Source organism: Bombus vosnesenskii, unplaced genomic scaffold (genome assembly GCF_011952255.1).
Source record: "Bombus vosnesenskii isolate JDL3184/JDL3185 unplaced genomic scaffold, Bvos_JDL3184-5_v1.1 scf7180000013316, whole genome shotgun sequence".
Lineage (NCBI taxonomy): Eukaryota > Metazoa > Arthropoda > Insecta > Hymenoptera > Apidae > Bombus > Bombus vosnesenskii.
The window spans coordinates 2,899,559-2,918,373 of NW_022882962.1; the positions used below are offsets into that span (position 1 = coordinate 2,899,559).

General features: G+C 39.6%; 1 protein-coding gene across 2 annotated transcripts in view; it reads right to left on the bottom strand.

Annotated features, from left to right (window-relative positions):
• LOC117235503 (serine/threonine-protein kinase NLK) overlaps positions 1-18,815 on the bottom strand; it is a 230,844-nt gene that overhangs the window by 16,948 nt on the left and 195,081 nt on the right. The window contains exons 5-10 of one of the 2 annotated variants that reach the window (XM_033497601.1): positions 13,335-13,420; positions 12,967-13,176; positions 12,318-12,506; positions 9,226-9,427; positions 5,606-5,699; positions 3,870-4,121 (exon numbers count right to left, since the gene is read on the bottom strand). In XM_033497601.1, coding sequence (XP_033353492.1) covers positions 4,118-4,121; positions 5,606-5,699; positions 9,226-9,427; positions 12,318-12,506; positions 12,967-13,176; positions 13,335-13,420 — 785 coding nt within the window. In that variant the 3' untranslated portion in view covers positions 3,870-4,117. The remainder of the gene's footprint in view (positions 1-3,869; positions 4,122-5,605; positions 5,700-9,225; positions 9,428-12,317; positions 12,507-12,966; positions 13,177-13,334; positions 13,421-18,815) is intronic. The other variant, XM_033497600.1, reaches the window with a different exon arrangement.

The window sequence follows — 18,815 nt, forward strand, 5'->3', positions numbered from 1 at the left end:
TTCACCCTCGGCCACAACTTTTTCGTCTGGTCTCGAAATCGCTGAATCTTCGACCTCCACCACTGTGTCGAAATTTATTTCTGGGCTTTGAAAAAATGATCCCGTCGCGAGTAGTCGCTTTCTCCGCGGCCGACAGGATAAAAGCGACGCCGCGCGTGTCAGACCGCAGCTCGTTTGCACGCGAACGTTTTTCGCGTTATTCCCCTCGCCCCCCTGCCTCAAATTTCGTGGAAAACGTGGCTCCATTAGTTTTCAAGTATACACGCGATGAAAGAAGGCAATGCTGAGGAACTTCGCTGCTTTTCTTGTTCACTTTTTTTGTTTGTAGAATTTTATTTTATTTATTATCATTGTTTCTAATAATACTATAATATTCTTGTATCCGTTTTCCTCTATACAAATTGTCGTAATGTTGTGAATTCTAAAAAAATTAAATCTAAGATTCATTATTAGACTGCGACTATTAGATATTTCAATATTTTAGACAATTTTGTATATCACGTATATTGTATTTTAGGTATTTCTGCAGCTTTAAGTTTCGCATAAATGTAAAAGCCCGCAGTCTACTAGTTACTGACATCTCTTCTCTTCGCTATCCAATATTTAGTTGGCCCAATTGTTAAGACTATTAAAAGCTGGTGGATTGAAATTTTTCTTGCAGCTTAAATATTTCGAAAAATATTGCGAAGGATTAAGATTATAATAATGGGACGTGATAAAATTCAAACGACGAATTTGCACGGAAAGTAAATTATCAACAGAGGACGCTTAGAGATTGGTCGAGCAAACTTTCGAAAAAATGGATGATTTAGCAAAGTTTCCTTGGTTAACTGGAACCGCGGTACACGTAGCTCTCTTGGCAAAGCAAATCCGAGGGTCGACAAAATTTCCGCCGAAATCCATGTCGCGTCCCGGACTTGGCGAAATGACAGTAATGGCTTCGCGGGTCTCCTGCTTCTTAGTTTAGTATCACGTGCACGCGTGCAGTTTTCGCGGCCTCCGCGATACACAAAAATTCTGTATTTCAACCTCGCAACATTTCTACCATTGTACCGCACAATCTGCGCAAAATAGAATGGAGATCAAGACAAAAAAAAAAAAAGAATCATACACACAACGTACAAAAAACAAAAACGATGGATAAAACCAGTGCAAAAAAAATGTCTACATTGTGGGAAAAGAAAAAATTACGGAAGATATTGATATTTTAAAAAATCATTTTTCTTCCCCTTTTTTTAATACCCGAATGTTTTGCAAAAAAAAAAAAAAAAGAAAAAACACGTAGTTTTGTTGAAAAATATTCAAATCGACTCGAAGATTACGGTCATTGTGCCAACAGCCAGATCACGCCAGGACTTGCAGTCGAAAATTGGTAATTTAAAAGAATTATGGATTTCAAGGATACCAACGGGGATCATTCTTAGATGAATCAGGAAAATTTGTCTACTCTGCTACTATTTCGATACTATCGAGCAATGTATTGAAGTATTCTCAAGGAAAATATTACGCTACTTTGTGGAATTACTTTTCTAGGATAAAATTGATATTCAGGAAGTTGATTTAGAGGAGAGGATGATGGCAGATGATCTCGATCTACCCAGGTGCATCAAGAAAGAGAGTTTCGTTTCCCGTGTCGTTTCTCTTCGTCCCGTTCATCCGATTCTCAATGAATCGCGACACGATCCGTTCAATCGCCTTATTTATTTATTTCTCGAATTCTTTTCTCTCCTCGGGCCCGTTTCTTTCAACTGAAGGCTGCATGGTTGATCAGGCCTTTTTACACTCCTCGTGTCCAACAAAGCGCTCTTTTCAGCCGTTCTCTCTCAGCGTTATTTACAAGTACCACTTTCACAGCGACTCACGATCAAAAACGTAAAAACGCACCAGCGACCAGCCACTTAAATATAATTAAATATAAACATGGACGTGTGACACGTTCCTCTGCGATCGATAGACATTTTAAACAATCACGTGCTTACATAGTTTCTCGACTATTCATATTGTATATGATAATAACATACTGTAAATATAATATTATTGTAGAATTACATAGGACAATTCTCATAACGAGTCGTTGACATACATTCGTCCTTTTTTTATTTATCTTATTACTTTTATATTATGATATATAATATAATACAACGTAATAATATTAAAGTACGTGTTCCTCGAAGATCGTCGAGCTAAGTTCAGAAGCAAAACGTTTAATCTTATCTGTTAGTATCTGAACGATTACATGGAAGGAAATACCATCGTTCGAGATTTTCTACGCGTATCGTTTCGACCCGATTTAAAGCTTTCGTTAATTGCTCGTACGCCAAACTGCCGTTAATTAGCAGAGCTCGTCGCGTTCCTACGACGGAACGTCGACGAAAGGCGGTTGAATTCCTCCTCGGGGAGGCATCCGCGCCTCTTTATCTTTATCGCGGTATTTAGAAGTGGAGGCGTCGAGTGTCGCCCTGCTATGTATAACTGGTTACTCTAAGAGGCCATTTAAACGTCTGAAAAAAACGTTGTACGCACGCACCAGGGAACGTGAAGAATTCCCTCTCGAAGAAAGGAGAAGACATCGCTTTTTGCACTTCGTTTCCCATTACTTTCCTCGAATTTCTTAATAAGCAATTTCGCGCTGTCAATCCTTCCACAAATATAACGTTAGAGTCGTTGAAAGATGAAAGATACTTGGAAAACAGGTTTATTCATACGCTTTGCCAAAAATTCATATCGAAGATTGCGTAAAATTTCGATGGGAGATTAACAATTTGTTAATTTGTCGATTTATATTAACTTTCCGAACTTTGAGTACTAACGTTCGATCTCTGAGCTTTGGCTATTAATCTTAAATTTCCGTGAAAAAGGAAATTTCGATAGAAAACTTATTAAATAGACGATTATTATATTTTACTAAAATCAATTTATTTCTTTCCTACAGCATCGCTTTCAAGTAGCATGCAAATGTTCCCACCGGTCATATCGGCAATATTTTATTAAATTAATGTTCAATAAAGGCTGCACTCTCTATAAACGTGAATATATTTTCACATTACTCACGCGCGTGACTCTAATTACAGTGAAAAATAATTTCCACCGCCTATGAAAAGGTTAATTCCATTTCTTTGAAAGCAAACGTTAACGTGGTTTAAACGCGTTGGAAATTGGGAGCGAGTCGATCGATCGATCGATCGAACGATCGATAAAATTAGCAAATCTTCGAGGAACAGGCCAATAGGGAAGAGAGCAAACTGAATTATAGGAGATTTACGATTCCAAGTAGCCAGCGAAGGCTTCTCGAATCGTGTCAGGCGCGGATCGGAAGTCGGTCGAGCGGAGCTGGTCGCTGGCGTGCATCCGGCAACGTGTGTCTCACGAGGATCCACCATACATATATATATATATATATATACACTCATATATATATATACATATCCATAATACACCTACGTATTAACCTGCTATTCGACTACATTCCTTAAACTCACTTCATCAACATATACATATATATGTACATATACATATATATATATATATTTGCATATTATTATATACACAGTATCAATCATACAGAAGTCTCTATGTAATTAAAAGAAGAAAGAAAAGAGAAAAGAAAGTATACGTAAGAAGCAAGGCGAGAGTTAAAAACAGTACGACGAATATAATATTATACTATATAACGATACGTTGATCAAGGAGGATGGAACGAAAAACTGACGAAGAAAAACGAGTGAGAAGAAATATACAATAGAAGAAATAAGAAAAAGGAGGTCGAAATGGTCGTAATTGGGAAACAAAAGACGAATAGATATATGATAATAAGTAAGAAACAGAAAATGCAAAAAAGATATGCTTGGTAAAATGGTTTGTTCAAGTACCTCAGCGAGCGAGGTCACGCCGCCTAGAGCTGACTCTCTGTTCGTTCGGTTCGTTCAGGAGGAGACGTAACACGATTGGTAGTAGTAGTGGTAGTAGTAGTGGTAGTAGCGGTAGTAGTAGTAGTGGTAGACGATAGCGGTAGTAGTCGATAGTAGCTGACAGTGGTAGATAGCTGATTCGGTACTGGTAGTGGTAGTAACGTGTACGTATACGCGGCGTAGGGCGCTGGGTCGGCGATCGGCTTGCTCTAACTTGACGGCAGTAAGCAACACGAGAAATAATGTTACACACTTCAAGATCACATATGAAAAGAAAGAATGAATTTTTTTTCTAACTTTTTTTCTTTTTTTTTTGTATTCGTTCATTTTTACTTTCTTAAGGGACTAGGGTATTAATTGCATCTATCGTAACTTCTAAGCACGTTACAAGTCTTTCTTTTCGACCCTCTTTTACATTTGACTTTGACGACTCTTTCTTTTTTCTCATGGTAGCCTCTTTTATCTTAAAATTTCGTTCTTACTTTCTATTTCTCCGTGTCTTTTGTAGAATTGCGGTGAGAGCAGGGGTGGTGGGTTCAACTCCTTTTTTCGTATTTTCTTCTTCCGCTCGACATTTCTTTCTTTCTCTGCGTATCGGGACAGATGGCGCCGATAATGTGTTCGATCGTTTTACTGATACTTTCACGGCATAGAACGTATACATGGCTACATCTGCGTATATATATATATACACATATATATGTACATATATATATGTGTGTATACATATATACACAGCAAAAAGGAACAATTACGACAGAAAGACAACGCGACAAAACGCGGGGGTTAATTTCTTAATCGTTTCCCAGTACTAACGAAAGCAGTGGAAGAACTGGCCGGAGTTTTTGGTTGGTTACCGAGGGCCAAAACGGCAAAAGGACGTCGACGAGGAAGGGTCGTCGAGGGACAAAAGATCGTTCTCTCCTGGCTCGTTTCGATCGTTTCGCCTCGACCCTCTCTCTCTCTCTCCACCCCTTTACCATCCCTTTACCACCCCATCAGCTCTCTTTTTCCAATCTTTCTTCTCTCTTTCTCATTCTTCACGGTTTTTAATTTCCGTCTACGATACGCCCTTGTGCCCGCTCCGCTGCCTTTTTTCTCTTCTTCTTTCATTCTTTCCCTCTTTCTCTTTTGTCCTCTTTTCCTTTCCACTTTCTTTTTTTTTTTTTGCCTTTTATTTTAATCCGGCTTGTTCTTACCGCATCGACTTCGACGGGTGGGGAAGGGGAGGCAACACACGGTATATACACGGGTGTGTACCCCTCCGCTAACCCTTTCTCTCCTTTTTTCCACGCGCACACGCCTCTCCCCCTGCCCGCCCACCCACCCAACCTCCCTCGATCCTCTGCATTTTCTTGTTTATTCACTTATTTTCTTTGTTTCCTTTCTAACCCTGCGCGAAATTCGAATTGGTCTTGGCTTTTTAATATAATTGGTCGTTCAAAGGAGAAAGGATTCGGTGGACACTGGTGATATCGAGGGTAGGGAAAAATTCAGTGAAAGGAGGCTCTTCGATTCTCGAGGACCCGGTCTCCTCGTTCTTATCTTAAATCTTTCCCTATTAACCAAGCCGAAACTTGGTATTCCTTTTCTCCTATATCCTAACCAACATAGAGTCGTACCCTGCTTTTCTTTATATTTCCTTTTGTTATAATCGATCGTTTTATAATCTGGACGATTCGCCACCTACGGCTTACCTTGCGAAGCTCTTGAACGCCGCGGACTGCGGATTTATGCAGAGCGGCACGCGCGACGTGTTCAGCTGTTCCGCTATAAATTTGTGCATTTCCTCTGAAACAGACAACGTCGGATCGTCGAGTGAATTCTGGGTTCTGTATCTCGACAGTCCTGGAAATTAGGAAGGCGAATACGAAGGTGGATCGAAGCGGTCTAGGTTCTCGTTTCGCTCAAGGGACCACGTTCCTCGCGAACCTTTCAGGGTGTCCAATCGATGGGAATCGTCGATCGAACGTTTTACGCTTTATTGCGCGTTGTCACGCGCACAGTTTACTCGTGCTGCGACACGTGCCTGGAAATATCTCGTTGGCGAATGATGATATCGATGAATCGAGCAGTCGAAATTGCGAACGATGTATGCACGCGAAGAAGAGATAGAAGCTTCGTTTAGTTCTTCAACTCCTCAATTCGATAGAAGAAGAGGCAGAATTTAATGGACACGCTTTTTATAGCTTTCTCAGTTACTTTTCTTTCCGTATTCGTGGTCCTATAGAAGTTTATAAAAGCTCCTTCCCAGTTCTACATCACCTTACAATTGGAATTTTTCTGAAACTATTCGATTTACTGAAAATTTGTTCTTACATTTGCGTTTCTGTAGAACATTTCCGACCTTCTTTGAAATTACAAAATATTCTTCGCAATAGAATTCTCAGTCCACGATATGTTTCTAAATGTTCTATATCTACATGCACCACTACAATTAGGATAATACGACGAACATTAACACTCAACCAGCTCTTCGTGTGCGGACGATAATAACAAATAAAATACAAAATTACAAACTTTCCAGAAAGCGTTCTGGCATCCATCGAGAACTTCTTTGTTCGTAGCTACACGATTCGCGCGTTTCGTCTTACGACACCTTTCTTGGACACGTGCAGCCGTCCGCGACTGTTCCAGTCGGAACAACTCGACAAACGCGATTACTCGTTACGAGCATCGCATGCCTGTCGTATGACAAACTCGAATGCGAAATCAAACGCGTTAGACGCGCCGTCTACGATAATTGTACGAGTTTATTATGTGGCGCGAGCTCAATAGGCGTAATTTAATGCGAATTCGTGCCTCTGTTGGCGTTTATAGATCGAACAAAGGCGCTATATTTTAAAAAATGTACGGTAGCATGTATCCAAACGGGAATAATTTCTTATGGGACCATATAAATCTAATATACAATTGTACGTTTTATTCTACGTACGTATTACGAAGATGAAATTTATAAAAATGCAAGATTACGAAAAATCTAGGAGATTTTTAAACGAGGCAAAGAGGAGACCCCTTTTCTATGGATTTAAAATTCATTGGAATGTAAAAATTTCTCGTAAAGCTATATAACAATTTAGAGATTAAAAAACATTTGAGAATTCACAAAAGAAATTTGATCTCGTGTATTGTATATCTATCTAAACACGACAAAGATGAAGCGTATTTCTAACAAACTTAAAAAGAAAAGAAGTTTTATAGAACGGTCGAGTATAAAGGATATTTTTCATCGATGCAAGTACGATAAAGATAAATACGTATACCTCTAACCAATTTGAACGTCAATTCCGAGTTTAATTTCATATTACAAGCTCGCTAGAAGATTTCTGAATACAAATTACTCGTACTATATCATTTTCCATCCGACAGCATGTTAAGACGATAAATGCAAATGGCAACACGTGGAATAATAGAAAGACTCATAAAGTAAGAGATTAAGGAGAAATTTAAATATTAAATATCTTTGAATATCAGAGTTTTAAGCACCCTAAGACATCTGGAAAATAAGTTTCTCGAAGGGGATACACAATTCACGCCGAAGTAGCCCCTTCAGTCAGCCTAACGAACGAATGGCGTGCAATTTTTAACCGCGATATTAGACCCAGTTTCTCCGACGATTACTTTGGAAGAAAGTCTGCTGCGATAACTAGTCGGACCCCCACTGATAAACGATGATTTATCGCGGTCGTATTCGCGAACGCACGCAACAGTCTATCGCATCGTTGTTCCGCGTACGGTTCCAGCCACGTGTCCAAGACGTTTACTATTAATAATCCAGCGTGAGTCACACCGATGCATTTTTCTCTCCAGCTGAAAACCCGCGATTAATACGGTGTCGTGTCGCGCGAGCTGCTCGGAAAATCCACCCTTTCGATAATAATTCTTCGCTCGTTTCCGCGCTTTATTAGCAATCGTTGAGAGTAGCTCGTTATCGGTCCACGAATACGGTTATCAGTTATACGAGTCACTATAGCGCAAAATTAAATCGATATGGTCGATAAAATACTACACTCACGTAACTATTGGTACTAATACAAGTTACTAGTATTCATAAATTCGGTTATCATATAATACGTAGAGAGGAATTGCAATTACTTTTTCTTATTCATTGTCTAATTTAAACGTGACGCGTGAATCCGGCGTGAAAGCTGAATCTGACACTAAAAACTACAACCCTAAAAATAAGCGTACGAGAGCGTCGAGTAATTTGGAACGTTGGTTCGATGGGTGGGTGCAACTGTCTGAAAATCGTGGAATTCTATACCGTGGAAAATTCACGAGCTTCGTGGGTTACGGTACGGTTTATTAGCACCCTTCGAGAAATCGATTCGCGTTATTGAATCTCTGTTACCCTGCGGCGCAAAGTTTCTTCGCTCGATGTTGATCCAAAGTTGCTGAACGGTGGGAAAATAAATTTGTTTTTCTGTTTTACGGAGGAACTTGGTATCGAGAGTTTTAGGTGGCTATTCGTTCCGATTTTCTAGTTTACTTCGATGGCGATAGGGAGCGTCTTAGATAGTTGGCGAAAGATCTCTATAAAATCATCGTCGAGCGAAGAAACAGACCTCAGAGCTGGTAGAGTAGGACACACTTTTTTCTAGAAAATATCAAAAAAGCGACCATGAAAATCTACTTTTAGCGATATTCTCCGCCAAAATCGGACAATATCCTATCTACCAATTGTTCCTGGCGTGGCAGCTTTTCAACTACATCCCTCAGATACTCTGTCTCGTGAATCCGATATAATCTAGGTCGCTCTTCTTACGTTCGATCATGTTCCGATTTTCGTGTTTCACCGAACTACGATCTTTCGTCTGTTATTATAAAAAATCATCATTCGCCAATCGATATATTTCCAGGAAGAAGCTTCACATATCGTGTTCAACGACAAAATCAGCATGAAAAGAAAATTATATTCGTTAGAATCATTAGGTTGGCGTATATGAAATTTTCTCTTCCATTTTCAAATTTTAATTGTACGTAGTCTCTATAAAATATCATACATAGCTAATGAAATAATAATCGATAATATCACACATTTAATAAAAATGTTCATGCGTTTCGAATTCTATCATAAAGCTTCTCAACACACCGAGTAAACATAATCCATATCAAACGTCTTTTCTCTGATTCCATATCTTAATAGGAAAATTGAACGCTATCAACCTGTCAAATTCGAACTTACAAAAAACAAAACTTCCTACACGCCAACCTAATAAACTCCGACTTAAGCTTAACGTGAAATCTGTGTAAAAATCATTCGATATCGAAGTATCGTTTTTTAAAGTACACGTTCTTCGATCTGTACGATTCTTACCTTTCACTTGCTGCACGGTGGTGAGCTTCCGTTCCCAGAGATCGTCGAACGGATGAGACGTGGCAGGCTCGAAGTCCCCCGTGTACTGTCTCAAGCCTCCGCTGGTCGTGTAACAGCACGTGCACATGCACGAATGATATCTCAGTCTCCCCTCGTCCAGATAAGGATGCGCCAGTGCATCCACCACGGTGATCCTCTTGTCCTGCGAGAAGTTCGTGAACGGGGTCAACGAACGATCGATACACGACGCGAAGCCCGCCTCTCGAAAACGATCGATCTCGGCCGACTCCGGCTATTTACGGGGACAGTTAACCGTGTTAATCTCCCAAGAGGTAGGAAAAACCAGAGTTCCAACACGGTTAGGGACGAAAACGAATTTACGGCCACTGTTCGAACGGATTGCTCGACTGAGATCGCTAACTAATTACCGGTTAATCGTTAATAAGTTTGTACGTCATCGTTATTTCCAGATCGGGACACGTAGATTGGCTTTAGATTAGAAAAATGGGAATAATAGATTTTAGAAAAGAAAGAAGAGATTGTTCTTCGTTAACACTCGAACTACCACATCAGTCAAATTGACTGGTTTTACAATTTTATTTTTAAATTTCTACTTCGTGTTATATTTTTTTCCGCAATGATGTAATGACTTTTGCAACGGTAACTAAAAGAATAATATAACGAATTTTATTTTGTTTTTTATGTACTCAAACTCAAAATAATTTTGTATTAAGGATACTTATACCAATACCAGTAGGAATGGCCGGTACTCGTCAAAGTGTAAAAGGATTCTGCAATCTGTTTATCGAACCCCAATTAACCAGTTTCCTCGTTTTGTACAACGTCCCACACGTTTTTCAAATTTTTACTTCGTATCATTCGATATGACGATATCAGTTATCAGGAAAATTCCGGATCGATCGCTAGATCGCTAGATGCTAACACTAGAAATACCACAGCAGCAGATAAGATTGGTTCTACAATTTTATAAACGTATCAACCCTCGTGTAGGGATAATGGTCCCAGATGGATTAATAATGCCAAAAATGTACTGTATAACATGAAATTCCTTTCGTAAGAAAGTAAAAAATCATTAAATATAAAAATATTCCATTATTGCGTATTTTTTAAAAGCCCAGACATTTTCACTGGTCTTGGTAGAAATAGCTTCGTGTTAACTATCGGTAGTTCTAGCGTTAAAGAAAGGGAGAATCTTTTCATTGATTTGAAAATATCTACGATATGGAAATTCCTCATCCGTTGACTTATTCGTTGTCGGATTACGGATCTTTATTAGCGAATTTACCGTTATGGACTCGACCAAAGAAATAGAATAACGTTTGCGCGAAAACATTATTTTACGTTAGAAAATCCCTTGTCCTTAGTTTCAGTTCTTTCGTTAATTCACCCTTCTCGCTTTGAAACACGCTCTACATAACAAAGTCCTTGGCGAATCGAAACTAAGAACCTCAGAGTTAACATATTTCTTCTGCCGCCTTCAACTTTCATCTTTATCCCCCTTCGTTTCTTTCCATTCGAGAAACTTCAGATTCTAATGAAGCCTCGACGAAACCAAGCTTCCCTGTTGTTTCTTAAACAACGACGATCTAAAATTACGGAAAAGTATCGGAGCAACGCTGTAGAAAGAACGAAAATCCACGAAAAGTTTCGCAAATGGTAATAGCCCCGCAGTTTTAGTTTTACGAACGATGAATCAACAGTTTCACGAGAGGAACGGTTTTAACGCCTTCTGAAAGCTACGTTGGAACTTCATCTCGATTATTCATGCCTCCATTTTATTCTCTGTTTGTTACTGAAAATGGCCACTGGAGTGGCCATTATTCAATCCGTTCTGAGCGCTTGATGTCTTAATATCAACCGCGTTAAAACGATCACACGCGGTTTTACAGAAGTTAAGCGTGTCGTACGAACGATCTAAACGTAAACGAGAGTTCGAGGACGAGATTCAGGAAAGTAGGCTGCGTTGGCGTATTCCCGTGCTTTAATAACTACTCGACAACCTACAAAGACGGCTCCGATCTCGTTCGAACGAAGCCAATAACTGCCGAGACTGTGTTGGTTTTACCGAAATCCTGACGAATGTGGCGGCTGCCAGTTGTAAAAGCTACGTGTTTCGATCTACACTCTCGTTCACAAGTATTTTTAATATTCTACATTGCGCGAAATTGACAATGTTTTCGCATCCGCCTAAAGAAAATGAGATAAAGTTGAAAAGCGATCGGTAATTTTTATCTCGTTCGATAATTATACAATACACGTTTTTAGCGTGTGTGAGAACATCGAGTATCGTAAAACGCTTATGAACCGGAGTGTACACGATTTCTTCTGACTTTTTCGTTTCTTCTCTTTTCGCGTTTCTCCTTCTTTTTAAGCTGGACAGTCGACAGTAAAGATTTTATCTCGACTTTCGTATTATACAAACACCATGTCCGCGAGAATTTTACTATGTCGCGGTCGTCGCTCGAAATATTTTTTACGAACTGCCACGCGAAACTTTTCACGGTTTTTTGTTCTTCGACATTTTGCCGTTTCTTATTTTGTTAATTGAAAAGGTCGGTTGTAATTCGTTCGATGTACAGTTTCGTGAACCGTTGGAAGTTTCTCGAATGGAACGATGACGGAGTTCGATGACTTATCGCGTCGCCACGGATGTTGATAAGGGCACATCCTCGCTCGCAACTTGCACGTCTCTCTTCGTAAACATAACTACGAGTTTCAGAGTCGATCTATCATGCAGCATGGTAGTAGCTAGAATAGTTGTTGCAAAGAAGTTGACCAACTTTCGCAGTTCCTCGCCCAAGTTTCTTCGCAACCGGTATATCGATTATCATTTTTAACGACAGATTCATTCGTTTGAAGAAAGTCTGTCGTATTTATCGAGTACAAATGTTAGCAAAATGTACTCGCAACTTCCAGTCGTGTTTAGTGCTGTTTCCTAATAAAGTTGTACACCTACACGAGCAAGCTTTATACTCGATATATTCTATGCTCGAAATTCCAATCATATAAATTACAATCCTATAAAGTCGGCACATTATGTCGTAACGATAGCTGAGCGTGATGAAACTTACGGGATCGAAGACTAGCATCTGGCAGAGCAAATGGACAGCCTCGTGCGTCGCCTGGCTGCTAAGGGTGTAGAGGGCCGTCAACGAGGGTGGCTTTGGTGCGCGCCTCAGCATGTGAGATCTCGCACCCTCGCACGCGAACCTCATGTCCTCGAGGGTAGGCGTGCCCAGCAATTCTGTGATCAGTTCCAGCTGCAAAGCGAATGAAAATGTTCTCGATTTTAGAACCTGGTCTTCTCCTTCCTTCGTCACTTTCACTCCGGCCGCAGAAACTTTGCACGTATCGAAAGAAAATAAATCGTTATATTCGGAGAACAGGCAAGATTCTCCCGCCATTTGTCGTCGTAGAACTTTGTCGATGATGATTGTTGTTGGATGAACATACTTTTACCTGACAGATCACTCCATTTTCGTAGAGTTTCGTCGCAAAGTACAATAGCAAAGGATCGAGGAAATTGCAATTATTGTTTGCGTTATGAAATTAACTTATTCGCATAGAATTACAAGAGAAATTGGTGATTCACCGGCGAATTTAAAACGTTCACTCGTGGCACGGATATTTGCGTGTATTTGTATGAGAAATGCGTCCAATTTTCAAATGAAATGTCATCGAAGAAAGCGAAATTCGTTAATCGATGGTTAAAGGACTAACCTGTTGCACAGGACTCTGTGCCTGAAAAAGTATCCGCCGACGAAGAAGCTCGCCAAAAATGCAACCGACACTCCAAACGTCCACGGCTGCGGTATAATGTCGCGCTCCCATCAGGATTTCCGGTGCGCGATAATACTGCGTCACCACTTCCTGCGTCATGTGCTTGTTCTGATCGGGTTCCTCCACTCGGGCCAAACCGAAGTCGCAGATCTGCTCGCGAATAAGATTCATAATTTTGTCGTTATTAATTCCGTAGAAAGATCGATGGTTTCCCTTATTTTCTCGTTTATTATTTTTTTTACGTTGATAGCGAAGAAGTTTGGAAGATTTAGCCAGCTTAATCACTTTGTTTCGGTTAGTTTACTTACCTTTAGTACGCAATTACTGTTCACGAGTAAGTTCCCTGGTTTTATGTCCCTGTGCAGGATTCTGGCTGAATGAAGGTATTTGAGGCCTGAAACAAAAACGGATTATACTTAGTACGAGAATTCGACGATTCTTAAGTTCGCGAGTTTTTAAGTTCGCAGGTTGCCAAATCTTAGACTTTCTACGCTCGTGGATTTGAAAATTCAGACATCTTGTAAACTTCCAGATCGTTAAATCGTGAAACTTTTGAACTTCTACTTCTGAATCATAAGTCCAGAAATTGTTCAATTCTCAGATCCACGAGTTTTGAAGTTCCTGAATTTTTAGATTCTTACACTTCCTAAACCTCTAAACTCTCGGATCTCGAATTTTGAATTTCCTAATTTTCTCAATTTCCAGTCACTCAGAAGCTCTAGAATGCCTAAACGAAGAAGTTAAAAAATTCATAAATCTCTAGATTCACGGATCTTAAAACGTCTTGTGACGTTTCCGTGGTTCTTAATTCTCAAACTTGTAACTGTCAACATGCCAAATTCCCAACTTGCCAAACAACAAACCGATATTTCAAAATGTCGTATTTCGCAACTTTTCAAATTAAATTTCCAATTTCCTAAATCCTCGAACCCCTAAAGTCTAAAATAGGAACTGCCTCTTCCTATATATTTCGAATCCTGTACCGAATTCCTCGCAGCGCGGTAACCAAGCCACGTTCCAAGACAATCAAACTTTCCGACGAGCCATTATCGTTCTAAAACCTGAAAAGACACGGATGTTTCTCATCGAGGAGGCGAAACGCGCGACCTCGATTTTCACAAAATTCCTGCGCCAGGTCGTTAGAGCCTCTTCACTCGACTCGACAAATGCGCATACATTCACCGCAGATTATCCACCGAACATATCCTCGTGACATACCAATCCGTAAAATTAAACTATTTCCTACTTTCATAGCAAACGTCGTATTTCTTACGTCTGGTTATCATCGGTGTATAATATAAGACAAAACAATTATCATAGTAATATCGAGAATCTGTCCCTTTGTCGCATAAAATTTCGAGTAAGAGATATGCGCGGTTCTAAAATTTCAAAGTTTCTCTATTCCGGCTGGCCAATTTTCTAGCGTATTAGGTTGTCCGAAAAGTTTCTTTCGTTTCATAAGCTGATAATAAATGAGCCATAATAGATGAATAATAATAGATGAGTGATAATAGATAAATGTTCAAAGCAAATAAAACGCCTACGATATCGATCATGCTCAAGTTTGCACCAAGAACGTGTTTATTACAGGTTTAATCAAATTACAATTTCTGTTTTATATTATTTTATTGAATTAGGTATGATCCATTTCGTTCCATTTTTATTATTATTGTTCGTGCATAATTCAATAAACTAATATAAAACAAAAAACATTGTATTATTTCCTTATACGACGAAAGAAACTTTTCGGACAAGCTAATATAAATTACTTTAAGAGATGCTACCAGCGAAGAATGTACAGTAATTCCATTTCAGGAACTTGTATTTATAAATTCTAGAAACGCGATCCCGATAATTTTCCTAAATGTGCAATTTTGTATTCTGCATCGAGTTCGAAAATTTTAGTTGGTAAAGGAAACGACATATCGTGCGTAGCAATTTAACAATTAGCGATGTGAATGCTATAATGAATGAAATGATATGGAAATATTTTTTGTAGCCACGGTACTTTTAAATTTACCGGATAAACGATAGCGATATGAGTACAGAGTCGCGCTGATGGTTCATGGAAACAGGATTATTAACATTTTATTGAACGGAACAAGTGGGACGGTGGGTCGCGTCCCCTAAGTGCTCGTCATCGACGACAAATTGCATCGAATCGCGAAACGTCCTTCGTCGATGGTAATTTCGCACGGTGCGCGCGCCGAAAACCTGTTTTAAATTGAAATCCGGATCGAACAAGAAACCTGTCCTTATTATCAGCGAGAAAAAGGAGAAAAGAAAAAGGATCTTGCGAGGATTCTTCTTCCGACATTTTTATATTCCAGTTTGCTCCGTCTTCTTTCTACCTTAATTTAATCGACTTTGAAAATTAACCCGTGAACGCATAAATTATTCTTCGGTTTGTCAGTATAAAATAATTCAATCTTCCTCGTAATCACAAAAAGAGCGCAATTAGGTACAAAAATAGATATGAAGTTTAAAGAATGCTCTTATAACGCAACACAAAAAATTGCATTGGACACTCTGTTTATTTCCTGCGAACGCGATTTCTCTTCCTTCGCTTCTATTTTATTTTAATTCGTGAAAGTACCTCTTAAATTTCCTACTATTTTTTTATTAAAACACTCCGTCCACATACCTCGGCATAAAATATCTCCAATCTACGAAGACAAATGGTCAAACCAAATAAAACGTTTACGATATCGAGCATGCCCAAGTTTACACCAAGAACGTGTCTATTACAGGTTTAATCAAATTACAAAAAAAAAAAAAAAAAAAAAAAAAAAGAAAAATCAATTTTCATTCCTCGTTATAATATACGCCAAACGGAACTTTAAATAACTGATTTTCTAGAAGTCAACCATTAACATTACGTTCATCGTATTCGTATATTAAAATCAACGCTGCTCGAACTCGCATTCTCACCCTCGTTCACCGTTCTTGGTTCCCCTTAGTCGCGAAACCGCGAGGCGAAACGATATGTGTTCAAGGCAGCAACGGGGCTGGGGGTTTGTTATACATAAGCTGGTACGGGGGATTGAAATGGGGGCGCGAGTTGAATACAGGACAGATTACCGGGCCGCCCCTCGGAGGGTTTACGAAAAGGGGTGGCAGCTTGACTAACGGACGTCGAGTGTCGCGGAGCTGTGGATAAACGCTCGTGTAATCCCTTCCAAATGGACACGCGTGTCGCTTGCCAAACATTTCATCTCGAGTAACCGTTTCATGGGAGTAATAATTATTTCATTGTCGTTCCGTGGAATATTATTCAATTTCACGGCGGTAGAATATTATTGAATTCCTTCCTCGAGAAGGGGATGGGTGGAATTTTTTTTTAATAAGAATAATTTTAGTCTCTAAATGGAGTTTCGTACTTACTGGCTTCCGCGTTCCCCATTATATCTTTTGTCGGATCGTCTGATACAATATATTATTAGCGAGATTTATTTATTCGGAATTATTCAGACAAGTGGATCCTTCATGAAGTTCAGTTACGATTAATTACGATTTTATGCGTGGCTTTCACGAATACAGTTGTACGTATTGTTAAATATTGAATTAAACTTATTAAGAGTATTTAGAGGGAAGGTTATACTCGTAGAAAACAAGCAACTAGTAGTACCTTCGTTTTAATAAAATCCTAGTTTAGTAAAGTCCAATTAGCTTAAAAACTCGCAGAAAATATAAAATGGCCTGTTAAAATCTACTTTTAAAATTCAATTAACTTTCCGCGTGTAACGGTACATATCCGAGAAGGAATTCCTTATTTAATGCTTCGTACTTAAAAATGCTACTAGATTAAACTTAAAATTTAAGGCACAATTTGTCTTACGTACAAAGTTACTTACGAATTGCTTAATACGTACGTTTTGCGCGGTAGACTTTAAAAACCACTTTAAACAGTTGGTTCCTTCTTAAAAGAAGAAACATTGATCAACCGTATTTCTTCCTCGCGTAAAATTATGAATGCAATTACAAAGGGATCAAAGATCAAACTTTCCAGAGAAAGCACAGCACGAAGAATGGAAAATTTTGTACACGCGCGACGCTAAGCCAGTTATTAACACATCATACTCGTAACATCTACGTAGCGCGTTAAATACGCACTGTGGAACGTTATTCGCGATATGTAATGCGCATTACGGCCACGGTACTGAACAGTGTCACTCCCTTTCGCGTAATTATTTCGTCGCCAGTTTCTCGTGCATCCCTTTCTTCCCTTCGCGAAGCTAAATCTCGACGCGACACTACCGTGGATGGAGACCGATCGAGCGAGAAACAGAGTCTTCATCGTCGTCGACAGGCGTGTAAAAACGTCAGCCTTTTCATTCTCGCATCCTGGCTGACGAACGAAGAGCATCGAGGAAAAAAGCCACCTGACCGATGCGAGGGGGTGGAAAGAATCGCCGGAGAAAGGGTGAAGGAACGACGGAGGTGAAACGAAGGAGAGACCTGAAAACGGACAGCAACGAAGAGAGGTACAGTGGTTAAGGGTAGGTTTCCCGTTGAAGGGTGAAGTGAGACAAGGAAGCGTACGAAGAAACAGGCTGGTTTTCGAAGAATCGAGAGTACAGTAACGCACGAAAGTATGCGAACACTCGTAGAAATATTTGATGAATACGTGCAATACAAAATATATAAATATAACTAGATACGTAGGTTACGGAAAAGATTTTGAAATTTCATTGGAACTGCAACGAGGTTCGATTATTGCGATCGTACTGGTTACGTTTCAGACTAATGCGAAACCTGATCGCAAAAGTATCGAAATAGTCAAGACAATTATCAATTGCACCGATAAGCCTAAGTCAGTTTTTTTAATTTTGTTGTTTATTGTCTGTTGGATTATTTAACGTTTAAGACAGCTGTTCTTGTTGCAGATGAATATTTTTACGAAACGTACGTTTGCGATAGATATTTTTAACTTCTATGTACGCTTTCACATGTGTTCCAAATTTTATCGACACAATGATCGTGACAGCGCGTTTCGTTACAGCGTTAATAAAATTTCCACGTGTTTTGTACTGCGATACACGCACATCAAAAATTTCCTATGGCGAGAGTTGAAATGTTTTCGGGAGCAAACTGTAGAAGAGTACGGAGAAAAAGAAGGGGAAGACGAAGGGTGAAAGTCGGCGTGGAAGAGAAACAGGAATGACACAGTCGGGGGTGGTGAGGGCAAGGGAGTGACGAGGGGCTGCAATAAGAGCAGAAACATCGGTGCCAGATGAGTGTGCCGTGAGTCATGCCGCATTCAGACCTCGACTTTTCTCTCTCCGCAATAAAACTCGGTAATATTACCGGGGTAATCTGCCCCGTGGGTGCGTCCGGTTGCGAATTCACCCGCCGGTAATTAAAGTCTCTCTCTTGGTCCCATCTCTCTTTCCACCGCAGGACTTCGCACACCCTCGCACTAATAACTCGAGACGCGGGGTGGTTATCCTCGATGCACTTGTTTTGTCGATTCTACGAGTGAGGTAGGATTATTATCTGGGTTAGCCGAGCTTCGACGTCTTAAAATTCAATCTCCAGGCGTACATAGAGTAACGAAATGTCGTTGTATATTATGCGACAGCATTAGCTTTTGATATAACAGCGAAGGAACGAGAAACTATCGTGCACTTGGAGGCTGAGCAAGAAAAAGTGTTCTCATGAACGAGAAAACGAATGGATCTAAACCTTACGGTAAGATCGTTTGAGTCAACGAAAAGTTATTACGTAAGAACTAATGAAATATACAACGAAATAACATCCATAAAGATTTTAACGAGTTGTCGATGATT